The 13,672-nt window shown below is 44.5% G+C and overlaps 1 protein-coding gene across 10 annotated transcripts in view; it reads left to right on the top strand.

Annotated features, from left to right (window-relative positions):
* The window catches only part of LOC144770773 (phospholipase A2 inhibitor NAI-like), a 1,245,443-nt gene that overhangs the window by 1,037,351 nt on the left and 194,420 nt on the right, over nt 1-13,672 (top strand). The window contains exons 7-8 of one of the 10 annotated variants that reach the window (XR_013599014.1): nt 10,216-10,278; nt 10,407-10,465. The exons of 8 other annotated variants lie outside the window; for them this stretch is intronic. Coding sequence is in view for 1 of the 2 variants with exons in the window: in XM_078655530.1 (XP_078511656.1) it covers nt 10,407-10,450 (44 nt within the window). In the remaining variant the exon portion in view is untranslated. The remainder of the gene's footprint in view (nt 1-10,215; nt 10,279-10,406; nt 10,466-13,672) is intronic. One more of the 10 variants, XM_078655530.1, reaches the window with a different exon arrangement.

The raw sequence follows: 13,672 nt of genomic DNA, 5'->3' as shown, positions 1-13,672 counted from the left end.
ATAATATTAATATAAACGTATAATTTTTTCATAAAAGACTACGTCTTACGCCCGCAGACACATTTGAGTTGTGGAAAAAACAGAAAATACAAAAAATACATAAGCCATTCAATTCACACTCAAAAGAAGGTTCACCAGATTTTTTCCAGTTTCTCGAGCGATTGAGCCCCTCTTGTTCTCGCTATAGAGAGTTCCATATCATAGATTTCGTTCACCAAGGACCACCATTCGGTTATATGAGGTGGTTTGACAAAAATCCATGCCCTTGCAATAATCAATCTTGCACATGTAATCAAAACAAAAAGCAGATCTGTAAATAAATCAGTAGTTGACGACATACCAAGTAATACCATCTCGGCAGAAATTATAGTAGGAGATATTTGTTTCTGCCTCAGAATACTTTCTATGCCGTCCCAGAATACACGCAATAATGGGCATGAAAAAAGCATATGCTCCAGATCTGCTGCAACAAGATCGCATTTGGGGCATTTGGTACGGTCGTTAAAAGCATTGATTCCAGACCATTTAGAGATACGTAGCGGGGTATAATATAAATGACAAACAGTTTTGTATGCTTGTAGTTTGAGGCTAGATGCATGAACCAGGCTGTTGATGCGTTGAAGAAATGTTGAAATATTGTTAGAGGATATACACCTCCCCAATCTGAATGCCCATTTCTCCACGAGATTCGGGCAACCATCAGTCTTAAACAGGCTGAAGCATTTATAACCTACCCTAATTAGAGCTTTACTTTTCTCTCTATAAATATAGGACCATACTTCCGAATCTGATAATTCTTTTAGTTTCATTTTGCCTATAAGAAAGTCCCGAATTTGTATATATTTGTATCGCATTTGTTCCGGTAGTTTATAGAGTAGTTTAAGTGTCTCAAAATCCAATAAGCCAGTTACACCATATATATCCCCCAGCCTAGTTATACCAAAGTTAGCCCACGATCTCCCTACTTTATTGCTAAAAATACCCGGTAAACCCGGGTTATCCCAGAGCGACAGATTAGAATGAAAGAGGGAGGTCAAATCAAAAGCCCAGATTGTATTCCAAATACGAACCGCATCCCTAGCGGTCTTGAACTTGACTCTCTTAAAGTAATTCGGATCATTAACTCTAGCCAGAAATTGTTTAGACTCTGATCCTAGCATGAATTGGTGAAAAAAAGCGGGTTGCTGGAGTCAAAGAGACTACGAAGTCGGCCCAAAAAGGTGGCATAAAAATAAATTCTAAAATCTGGGAAATTAAGCCCGCCTTTAGTAAATGATAATTTCAAAAAGGATAGTGATCTATGACTTTTTTTATAACCCCAAATATAACTGCCAAGGATACCATCTAACTTTCTAAAGAAAAGGTTATTGACCAGCAGGGGGATAGACCTAAACAAGTCTAAAAATTTGGGTAGGATATTAATTTTAATAAGATTTATCCGTCCAAACAAGTTGAGGGGGACCTTATGCCATTTTTTAAGAAGAACTGCAGTGTCATTCAATAAGGTATCATAATTAAGTGCATTATTATCCCTGACGTTAGGTGAAATTTCGATACCTAGATAGGTGGCTGTCTGACAGATACCCAAGACAGGAACTGAGGGTTTGTAGTTCACAATAACTTGCGTTTTATTCAGATTTAATATATACCCGGAAACGGCACCGAAATCGTTGGCTTCCTCCGTAATTTCAAACATTGCTTCTGCAACCTCTGATGTATAGATTGCCAAATCTTCTGCATAGGCTGTAATTTAGAGCATAATATTACCATAATGGAAGGGCTTAATGTGTACTTGAGACTGCAAAGCGTTTATAAATGGCTCAATGGAAAGAGCAAATAAGAGCGGTGATAAGGGGCACCCTTGACGAGTGCCTCTTAGAATTGGAAAATTGTTAGAAAACATGTTAGCATAGCTTATTTTGGCATTTGGACAATCATACAGGGCCTGTATTCTCCTCAAAAATTGTGTCTTAATGCCAATCTCTGATAAGATAGCCCAAAAATAATCCCACCCCACCCGGTCAAATGCTTTTTCAGCATCTAGTAACACCATGCTGAGTGGGGAGGGATTAATAGCTGCAACATCAAATGCGGTAATTGCCGTGTTAACATGCGCGGTTGTGTCCCTGCCAATCACAAAACCATGCTGCTGTACGTTAACAAATTTAGGCATTAGTGGGGCAAGCCGCATTGCAAGCAGTTTCGCATAGGCCTTTGCGTCCGCATTAATCAGGGAGATGGGTCTGTAAGAGCCGCATTCTGTAGGTACTTTGTTCTTCTACAAAAAGAATATTATTTTTGCAGTTCTCCAAGAATTAGGGGCCTTACCAGTATCGCCTATTTGATTAATAACAGAGCACAAAAGAGGGAGGAATTCATCGCCACAAAGTTTATATAATTCAATTGGTAGAGTATCTTCGCCGGATGCTTTCCCAGAAGGAAGCCAGGAAATAGCAAGCTTAAGTTCTGAAAGCGTTATCTTTTTTCCAATTGTTCCATCGGTTCTACCTCTTTTTCAAATACCCAGTTGTTTCGAATACACCTCAGTAACTTATCCTCCGTAGGGTGTTGCTCCGGAGTATACAGTTTGCTATAGTACGAGACAAATTGTTGCAGGATCTGTCCAGGTTGATTATAAATAACTCTGTCTGCTCCCTTTATGCCTTTAATTAAAGAGCCAGCTGTATCCTCGGCTATTTTATAAGCTAAAATGTTTCCAATTCTGTCACCGCTCTCGTATTGAGATAGCTTATATTTATGTAATTTGGAGCTAATACATTCTAAAAAGAGTTTTTTAGTATTAGATCTTAAAGTAATTAATTTAAGTTCGAGCTGGGTTGGATTTTGTAAAATGGGTACTCCTAGAGCAACCTGTCTAAGAGTTTCTGCAAGATGTTTCTCCAGTATCCGGATACTAGAAGTAATATCACGAATCTCATCTTCACGTTTAGCATTTTGTCTCAAAATGATCTGCTGGGCAAACCCTCTTATACTCGCCTTACAAGTGTCCCAAACGTAAATCAATGCAGCTGAATTCATATTAAACTCCAAAAATTCTTTAATGTGATCCTTTAGCTGCGTAATAAATATTGAGTCTGACAATAAATATATAGGGAATGAAAATATCCTAGGTTCTAATATTTTAGATATAATATTAAGTCGTAATATAATGGGATTATGATCCGAGGTTACTCTTGGGCAAATCTCCATTTTACATGTTTCTAATATATTGTCAGAGGCCCATGCCATATCAATACGTGAACACATTTTATGAGGCACTGCATAGTAAGTATAGCCTGCAAGTTTAGGATAGAGATTCCTCCAGACATCCTTTATATTATGTATGCGTGAGAGTTCCAAAATAGCTGCCCGTGTCTTACGCATACGTAAAGATGTACCTAATCTTGTAGTATCCTGTGCATAGTTCATGACACAATTAAAATCCCCCATAAGTACTAACGCCCCCTCCCAATCTAATAATTCCATATTTAACCTGTCAAAAACATTAGCATTGTCAATATTTGGACCTTATATAGCACAAAAACGTATTTACCGCTTGCAAAATTAATTTGTACAATAGCCCAGCGACCTGCTTTATCAAAAATTGCTTTAAGAATTTCTACCTTAAATTGTTTTTTCTTAAGAATGGCTACCCCTCGAATAGAGGCATTTAGAGTTGTACATGTCAATAGCTCATAACCCCCCGGTTCCAGTAATTTCCTATCTTTATAGCATAAGTGAGTTTCGGTTAACAGTGCTAAATGAGGATTGTACATTTTAAGCTCTTCAAAAACAAATTGCCCCTTGCTCTTATTGTTAAGGCCTGAAACATTCCAGGCTAGACAGCTAAATTGATACATATCTTAAATCTAAGTATGTCCCAGGTTCCTGACTTAGTCTACAGAAAATCCCTCTCACTTTGTACCTTAAAGAATCTGTGTTTGTGTCAATTTTTTGGAGCAAATGAATCCCCCCACCCTACCCTCCAACCCCTAAAACCTCCACCCATAAGTACCTACCGGGAAAGCCTCCCTCTATCTACTACTGCCGCTGGAGTGACAGAGAACCAGAGAGGTCTCCACGTAACTCCCCCTCCCTCCATATTGAACTCATATAGTTAGGACAACAAAAAAAAAGAGAAGAAGACGGTGCCTATGTTGACAGCAAAATTAGCACTAAAGGATCGGGTACCTTATCCCATTTTGGAAAGAGTCAGCTCGGCGTCTTTGAGCTCATTGAAAAAATAAATGTGCCCAGATTTAATTACTTTAAGGCGTACAGGCTCTTGAAGATACACCTGTGCGCCCACTGATTTAAAAGGGTCAATATGTTGACGCAGTCTCCATCTTTTGTCCATAGTAGCCTTACTAAGATCGGACCTCACAAAAAAAGTTACATTTCCTACAGTAACGGGAGTGTTAGGCCTAGCCTTAATCGAAACCGCTTGTCTAAGTAAGTCATTTCCAAAATAAATCATAAAAGGTCGTAGAAATTTACTCTCCTTATTTCTGTTAGTCATTGGCAGTCTATGTACACGCTGAAGTTGGGAGTCCCAATCCCAGTCGGCCAGGTCTGGGAATGCCCTTTGGAACAGATTGTCCATATAAGCACGGGAATCTGAACCCTCTGATCCTTCGGGTACTCCGAAGAGTCGGAGATTCTGCTGCCTTTGTCTATTTTCTAAGTCTTCCACTTTATTCTGCAAAACCCCAATATCTTTATCATGCTGCAACTCTTCAATCTCCTTTGTGACCCCGTTTAATTTATTTGTGACCACTAATAAGCAGTTCTGCATTTTGCAGTTATCATCCCTTAATTGAAGAAAGTTCTGTTGAGTCTCTTGCCGGTGCTCCAATAAAGTTTTAAGAATTAAGTTAAGTGAAGAAACTGTAGAGAAAGCCGGAGGAGATAAATGTGAAGTACCAGGGGTAGTTTCTTCAATCGAGGATTAATGCACCAATGATACAGGAGCGACAGTACTTGATTTATCCAATTCTTCTATATTTTCACGGATTGAGATAGATTTGTCTTTTTCCTGTGGCACACCAGCACCATCAGTCTGAACTATGTCAGACACAACGGCCACTACGGGGGTCACCAACAAAGCAGGAGAGGTACCCTTGCCAAGAGTGGAGTCAAGAGAGTTCTTTAAACTGTCTCCCGATAGACGCAGTACCATACTCTTAACCCCCCCCCCCTTGGCTTGTATCCATTTACGCATAGGACTTTCATCTCTAATAGATTTCCCTCAAACATTTGATGCGGTTATTGTAGCAGAAAAATCAGAGAAGATCGTATTTATCTCTTTCATGGCTTTGCTTTTAGCCTTCGCCTTTCCCTTTTTAAGATTAGAGATTTTAATAGTCCCTGCAGAAATGGAATTGTGTTCACCTTCTTCTTCGATATCCGCCCCCTCCACCAATTCCTCATATTCATCATTTGAATTTTCTTCCGGTATTTCAGGAAAATCCGTATCGGTACTCTCTGCTGCAACCATAGGATCTAGTGTTTTATTAACTTGAGAAGCAGTCAGAGGCTTCCCGGTGGGAGCAGTGGTGGCCAATTTAGAAATGCAATTCGCAGAAGCGGTCCCCAATTCGCGTTTATCAGCATACGCCCAAGTGTCTGCATTCAGCTGCCTGTCTGAGCTCACATCAATCTCTAAGACAGCATTTTTAGTATCACTCTGAGCTGAGCTAGAATGTGAGCAGCAGAGCTCCTCCAAGCCCTCTCTCTCCTCTGCCCCGGCATCTGCAGTTTCGTTCAAGTCAGCCAATGATACATTATTGCAGTCTCCTGAAGTAATTATAGTGGTGGAAACTTTGTTATCTGGCAGATCCCGGTTTCTGGTTTTAGCCGGAGTATTATTATCGCCTGGAGCAACAAAAAGAGGGGTTCGAATAACCTGTTGCTTACCGGGTCTCCCAGCTCTCTCTGGTGTGGTTACAGAGGGGCGTATCGTACTCCCAGCAGCTGCTCCCGCTGCCATTATTGTTGTCGGTTTAACCGGCCCCGCTGCCCCCTCCACCACCCCTTCTTCTGTAGGGGTACCTCTCGTCGCACTATTGGAGCGAGGCGAGTTTTTGGGTGCCATCGCTTCAGTATGCCTCAGTCTCCGGCAGCAGGGCTCTTGCAGTGTTCAGACAGCACCAGACCCGAATAATCGAGCTCAGAAAGTGAAGGCGCCAAATCGCTAGCCTTCCACAGCTTTCCACAGCCCACAGAAGCGGACCACGTCAGCAAAGAAAAGCCGAGCAGCAGTAAATCCTTCGAGTGTCATCAGGGGAGAAATGCCAGGTAACCAGCAAAAACGCCTTGTTTCTTTGCTTCTTGCTGTTCAGATCAAGGAGTTAGCATTCTCCGGGCATCATCCAACAAAAAAACGTAATTTTTAGTAGAACACCAGTATCAGTATCAATGGAGTTCAGGGAGGTCTCGCAGAGCAACCTCTCTGTGGCGTCTTCAATGCGCCATCTTCTGAAAAATATTCCCAATGCATTTTGTGCGCTCATGTCCACTTCTTCAGGGGAAATCTAAATAAAAACCTAGAAATTGACTAAATGAGGGTCCACTCCCTGAAAGTTCCTATAATTATTTGATGGACATATTTAAAAAGATAGGTGTGTCAGTTTACGAGAGATATTGTACATGAAAAGGCATGCAATCAATGGGTGACTCTTGTCTTGCCTTGTTTTAAAACAATTGCTAAACTGAACGTGAAAACAGCGTGCCACGCTAAAACTGTCAAGTGCTCTAAACAGTGCTCATGGTGCGCAAATAAAATATGTTATGTGGCTCTCAGTGCCAAAAATATGGTGGTGTTAACATAAAAAGCAAGGTTATTTGGATGTTAGCAGTTTAAAGCTTGTCCTGCATGTTGCCAAACAGTACGCTAAAAAATGATGGTGACATACGAGAGTGCGGGTGCAATCCAATTTTCGTGCTCGACCACATAGTGCCGGTAACTCGTAAAAACTTAGAGTTAGCGGTCGTGACTCCAAGAGTCGGGGTCTTACCTTCCATTCAATGTAATTGCGTTTTGGCCTAGTGTACGGAATCGTGCAAACCGCCATACATATTGGGCGTCTATAGATATAAAAAGCGGACTTGCGGTCATGTGACCTAGTTCCATGCAACCTAGTGGGTACCATCTTGTAGTGTGTTAGTTAGATTTATAAACCTGTTCGTTAGTTGTTTGTGATAAAAGCAGAGTATATTATTCACGAAATAGGTGAACGACGATTTTTCTGCCCGCATTTCAAAGTGTATGAGTAATATAGATACTATTGAAAAAGAATAAAACGATGAATGCCTTGTAAGTATGGATTCGTGTTAAACGATAGCTGATAGCTATTGTGTTGTTGGTGATTATAAGAAAGATGTTATCAATGTCATGTATGGTCTATAAGTAGTGTGCCAAAAAGTGTGTAAAAAACAAATGGTAAAAAAACATTGTCCATGATAATGTGAGCCTCAGTAAACTAGGTCATTACATCAGTGTTTCAATGGCAAATTCAGAGTGATGATGCGAACTAACAAATCGTGAGAATAAAGATATGCAACAGAATCTGGGTTTGTTGATATCGAATGATCAATCTATACAGGATGTATTAGATACCAGACTACTGACTTCTTTAACTGATTGTGAAGATGAGGTAATCACGTCCGATATGATTATGAGAGATTTGAATAACACAACAGGATACAGCATAACAAGCAACCTTAGAGAGAAATCCAAATGGACTCCAACATTAATCTCAGGCAACAATATAGACTTGTTCCATATACTAGTGATTGCTGATTTAGACAAACATGAGGACAGAAATACGGTATCCAAGATGAAAAGGGACAACCTATCACACAATGAACGCACTGCACTAAGGGAATTAAGTAACAACAAAAACATAACGATTAGGGAAGCAGAAAAAGGGGCAATATGGTGATCATGCATGGTTCCGATTATGACCAGGAGATACTTACACAATTGAACGGTGTGGAATGTTATGAACTACTTCAAGGTAATTCCATATGGAGACTTACAGACTACATCAATAGGCAACTAAGACGATGGCACGGACAAGGATTACTGGATGACAACAAATTAACCTATTTAAAAGTTTACCGACCAAGATACCCGTGTTTTTACATGGTACCCAAGGTACGTAAGGCTCTTCCATTCCCTCCAGGTAGGCCCATCATCTCTGGGATTGGTGAGCCGACAGAGAGGATATCTGAATATTTAGACATCTTCCTAAAACCATTGGTGACCAACCTACCATCGTACATCCGAGACACCAAGCATGTCTTGGGCACCTTGGCAGATCTTAGCTGGGAAGATAATATGACCATGGTTACTTTAGATGTGACAGCACTGTACACCAGCATCAAGAGGGACATTGGCCTGGTAGCTGTGAAGAAAATACTAAACAGAAGGGCAGCAAGCGCTTGGAATGACACAGAGATGCTAATTAAAATGGTGGAATTAATCATGGACAATAATGAGTTCCTTTTAAAGGAGAAATGGTACAGGCAAAGGCAGGGAGTTGCAATTGGCTCCAGGTTCTCTCCCTCGTATGCCAACCTGTTCATGAGTTGGTTCGAGGAGACGAGAATCTGGGGGCGCATTGGGCTCCAATTGGAATGACTCTATACTTTTCTAGGGCAAATATATAGACGACCGCATCATGATCTGGATGGGTACACAGACAAAACTTACAGAGTTCTTTGAGTATCTTAATGACAATGAACATAACATACGATTTACCTTTGAGCAAAGCAAGATTAAGATCCCTTTCTTGGATGTTGAATTTTATGTCCATGGTAAACGCATACACAGTTGACTTTTTCGCAAAACAACAGCATGCAACTCCTTACTACATGCCTCTAGTCCACATCCCTCTCACCAGATTCGCTCAATCCCTTATGGGAAACACATTAGAGTAAGATGCAATTGCAGCAGAGACCTTGAGATTGAAGAATGCAAAAAAGGAGTACTAACCAGGTTCAAGAACAGGGAATATAACAAGAAAATTCTGACAAAAGCCGAACAAAGAATAGACAAAATCAAAAGGTTGTACACATTGAGGGAAAGAACAAAACCTATTGTTAGATTTGGGGGTCTCTGGTTGGCACAGGTATGCACTTTTGACAAACAGGGACCCTCTCCTCTAGTCAGGGCAAGGGACTTACTCCTAAAAATAACCCCTGTTCACCCTCTAGGTAGTGTGGCACGAGCAGACAAGGCTAAACTTCAGGGCGTTAGTAGTTAAGCATTTATGACCATACACAGTAATCAAATGACCCACCTCAAATGGACACCAATCTATGAATTATAAAAATAAGTATACTTTATGTAAATATATATATATATGCAGGCTTAATACAAGACCATAACGTTTGAGATCAGGCCACAGTACTTCTTTGGCAGTTCGAATGAAGTTCTTAGTAAAATGCGTAATTTTTTGCTTCTTATGCGCGTTGCGCAATTCTGGCCCGATTACCAATGGCGAAACAATGTTGTAAAAAGTAGGAAGGCAAACGTTGCAGGCCGTGGGCCTGTGGCGTATGCTCGGCGGCACGCGTTAAGCTGACAGTACCTCTTTATGCGGGAGTCCGGTTCGCAGGCGGTGTTCTTACAGGCAGGCACCCCCAAGATGCTGGCGGCTCCTCACGGGATTGGCCCTGGCTCTGGCGGTGTCTCAGTATGCGGTGGAGAGCGGGCATAATCCACGGAGCGGGGTCAGCGATGCGGGGTACTCTGATTGTCCTTTGATGTTGAATAGCAACTAAACTATATATATTGCAACAGCTATACACTTCAATTTGAGAACTTTTTCTCAACTGTTAGTGACTAAAACCTGTAACTATATTTGAAGTTTTTTCTTTCTTTTACAGAACTTCGTCCTGTTTAAACTTAGCAGGTGTCACGCACATTATGGTAATTTTCTGATCAACTTTAGACACCTATGAACCTGCAATATTATGACGCCAGACGTCAATTTCTTGTGCGAACATGTCGTTCATATCTGATGTTGACAACTTGAACTGTTGAATGTTTTAAACATCGTTGATCTTTGGCTGGCTAGGCTAGCGAGGACTGCTGTTTTCTGCTTTTTCTGCCCATTTTGGAACACTAGGAGATTCAATAATGAAATGGTTCATACCATACATAACGTGATGTTATGGTATTCTCCTCCTTTTTTCCAATTTCTTTAGAGCGGGGCCTCATTACCTGAGCGAGTGCCAGGCGAGGTGAGGCCACTCCCAAGCAAATTTTGGGTGAGTGATTACACAATTAACACAAATTGAGCAATGTCTCTTTGGCTGCTATATGTCTCATTAAATATATGTTGTTTTCATATCTCCATATTTGATATGTGTGTCTGTATTTACTACTTGTGTTTCAGGAGCGGAGTTTTTCACAAACCATGACTTCATATCCTACCACTGAGCATATCCACAAATGGTAGGTTTATTGTTTCTGCATGGTACGTAATTTTCCCTATTTTTCACAGTTGCAGTAGTGTTATAATAATAGGTCCTGAAGAAAGCCATTTTTGGCTGAAACATGTCAACCAAATGATCCATCAATGGATGGTAATATTTGTTCCTAACCATCCACACTCTGCTTTTAACCTTGTCACCATGGTGACCGTCTCAATAAAATTAGTCATTAGGCACAATGTTAGTCAATTTTAAACCAACACTGTTTAGTCTCACTTTTTATTAGCACACATTTTCTATGAGCACTGCAACGTATCATCACCCACAGCCCATGAAAAGAAGCCAGTATGCAACGGTACAAGAGCAGCGCAGAGATTATGCTTAGACTACTTTGACAGTGTTTTTTCTAAACTTAATGAGCGGAAGGGGCACCGAACCTTTATTTAAAAGCGGGATACTTAGGAAACTACGATGCAGATTGAGAATGTAAAGATAGTTTTTCCAAATAGGTGCAGCATAATAAATAATTCTCATATGTGCATTTACGACCTTTTGCATCTCAACTGTAACGGTCTAGTTGTTCACCCAGTGTTGGGTGAAGCCCAGGAAGCACCTACGAACAAAGTATCACTTTCTGGCCACGCCTGGCCAGAGAGGATAAATAAAGGGGCCGGGGTCGTACTGGGCTTCCTGTCCGTACCAGCAAACCAATGTGTCTGATCCATTATTTATGCGATGCTGCCGCAGGCCCATGCGCGCTAAGTGACCGAATACCCCACTGAAGTCCTTACACTGGCAACGAGGATGGGATGCGCAAAGAACGCACCTTTGACCTCGGAGAAACAGTCACCAATCAATCAATCAATCAAAGCATTTGTATAGCGCGCTACTCACCCGGAGGGTCTCAAGGCGCTTGGGAAGGGGGGGTCCGCTACTGCTCGAACAGCCAGGTCTTGAGCTGCTTCCTGAAGGTGAGGTGGTCCTGAATCAGGCGGAGGTGGGTCGGGAGGGAGTTCCAGGTCTTGGCGGCGAGGTAGGAGAAGGACCTTCCCCCTGTGGTAGCTCGTCAGATGCGGGGGACGGCGGCGAGGGCGTGGCCGGTCGATCGAAGCTGGCGGTTGGGAACGTAGAAGTTGAGGCGGCTGTTGAGGTATCCTGGGCCTTGGTTGTGAAGGGCTTTGTGTGCGTGGGTGAGGAGACGGAAGGTGATTCTTTTGTTGACCGGGAGCCAGTGCAGGTCTCTCAGGTGTCCGGAGATGTGGTTGCGATGGGGGATGTCCAGGATGAGTCGTGCTGAGGCGTTCTGGATCCGCTGGGGTCTCTTCTGGAGTTTGGCGGTGGTTCCGGCGTAGAGGGAGCTGCCGTAGTCCAGTCGGCTGCTGACGAGGGCCTGGGTGACCGTCTTCCTGGTCTCGGTGGGGATCCACTGGAAGATCTTGCGTAGCATGCGTAGGATGTTGAAGCACGATGAGGAGACGGCGTTGACTTGTCTGGTCATGGATAGGGAGGAGTCCAGGATGAAGCCCATGTTCCGTGTGTGGTCTGTTGGTTTGGGGGCGCTGCCTAGGGCGGGGGGCCACCAGGAGTCGTCCCAGGTGGAGGGTGAGGGTCCCAGGATGAGGACTTCCGTCTTGTCCGAGTTCAGTTTCAGGCGGCTGTTCTTCATCCATTCGGCTACCTCTTTCATCCCTTCGTGTAGGTTGGCTCTGGCGGTGGCGGGGTCGTTGGTGAGGGAGAGGATCAGCTGGGTGTCGTCGGCGTAGGAGATGATGTTGAGGTTGTGCTGGCGTGCGATGGCTGCGAGGGGACTCATGTAGACGTTGAAGAGGGTTGGGCTGAGTGAGGAGCCTTGAGGAATGCCGCAGATGACTTTGGTGGCTTCTGACCTGAACGGGGGGAGGCGGACTCTATGTGTCCTTCCGGGGAGGAAGGAGATGGTCCACTCCAGTGCCTTCTCCTGGATTCCGACGTTGCTGAGGCGCTGTACTAGGGTACGGTGGCAGACAGTGTCGAAGGCCGCGGAGAGGTCTAGGAGGATGAGGGCCGCTGTTTCTCCGTTGTCGAGCAGAGCTCGGATGTCGGCAGTGGCTGCGATTAGGGCCGTGATGCGGATGGAGTTCCTGTGGATGATGGCGATGCCTCCTCTGGTCTGGTTGACGCGGTTCCTCCGGATGATCTTGTAGCCGTCCGGGATGGCGATGGCGATGTCGGGCGCTGAGGAGGCATTCATCCAGGTTTCCGTGAGGAAGGCGACGTCTGGGGTTGTGGTGTCGATCAGGTTCCAGACCTCGACGGCGTGTCTGTGGACTGAGCGGGTGTTGAGCAGGATGCATTTCAGGTGGCTGCTGCTGTTGCTCGTCGAGGTCTCGAGCACTGCTGGGGTGGTGCAGGTCCGGATGCAGGTGAACTTGCAGGAGTTGCAGCAGAAGGGTCCGTGGGTGCGTTTCGGGGTGGCTCGGTAGCATCCCGGGAGTCTGCCGGCATTGAGTGCGATGAGTTCGGAGGCGCCGTAGGACAGTCGGGGGGGATACTAGCACAGGGGACAAAGTAACAGCACAGGATACAGTAACAATGAAAGGCACAGAGATACAGTAAAAAAACGAGCAATGGCACAAATGCGTCAAAACAACGAGCGGGGGTGTGGCCAGAGGGCGGGAAGGCTCAGCGAGGCTGAGAGAGCGGCAGGCGGGGGCACACGCGGCAGCTGGTGGCCGTGCGGCGCGGGGGTGTCCTACAAGTAGGTCACACTCACCTGTGCCGCACGGTCGCCATTTATGGCCAAGTGCAGGGAGGGAGGGGCAGCTGGGAGGCGGGAGCGGGGAGGAAGGGGGCGTGTCTACACTCCCGGCAGCGGGAAGCAGCAGCGGGGAGCGGGGCGGGTGGGTGCAGGGGACAGCAGCACAGGGGGGGGGATACTAGCACAGGGGACAAAGTAACAGCACAGGATACAGTAACAATGAAAGGCACAGAGATACAGTAAAAAAACGAGCAATGGCACAAATGCGGCAAAACAACGAGCGGGGGGCGTGGCCAGAGGGCGGAAAGGCTCAGCGAGGCTGAGAGAGCGGCAGGCGGGGGCACACGCGGCCGCTGGTGGCCGTGCGGCGCAGGGGTGTCCTATAAGTAGGTCTCCAAGTCCTGTGTCCGGTGCCTGCGAGCGTGCGGCCCACTGAGCCTTCAGCGACCAAGGAGAAGGGAGAGCAGAATCGTCACGAAGCCCCGAGGTGAG

Source organism: Lissotriton helveticus, chromosome 7, assembly GCF_964261635.1.
Source record: "Lissotriton helveticus chromosome 7, aLisHel1.1, whole genome shotgun sequence".
In the NCBI taxonomy this organism is placed as follows: domain Eukaryota; kingdom Metazoa; phylum Chordata; class Amphibia; order Caudata; family Salamandridae; genus Lissotriton; species Lissotriton helveticus.
Note: the sequence above shows the minus strand (reverse complement) of the source record. Positions and strands in the feature narration are given on the sequence as shown.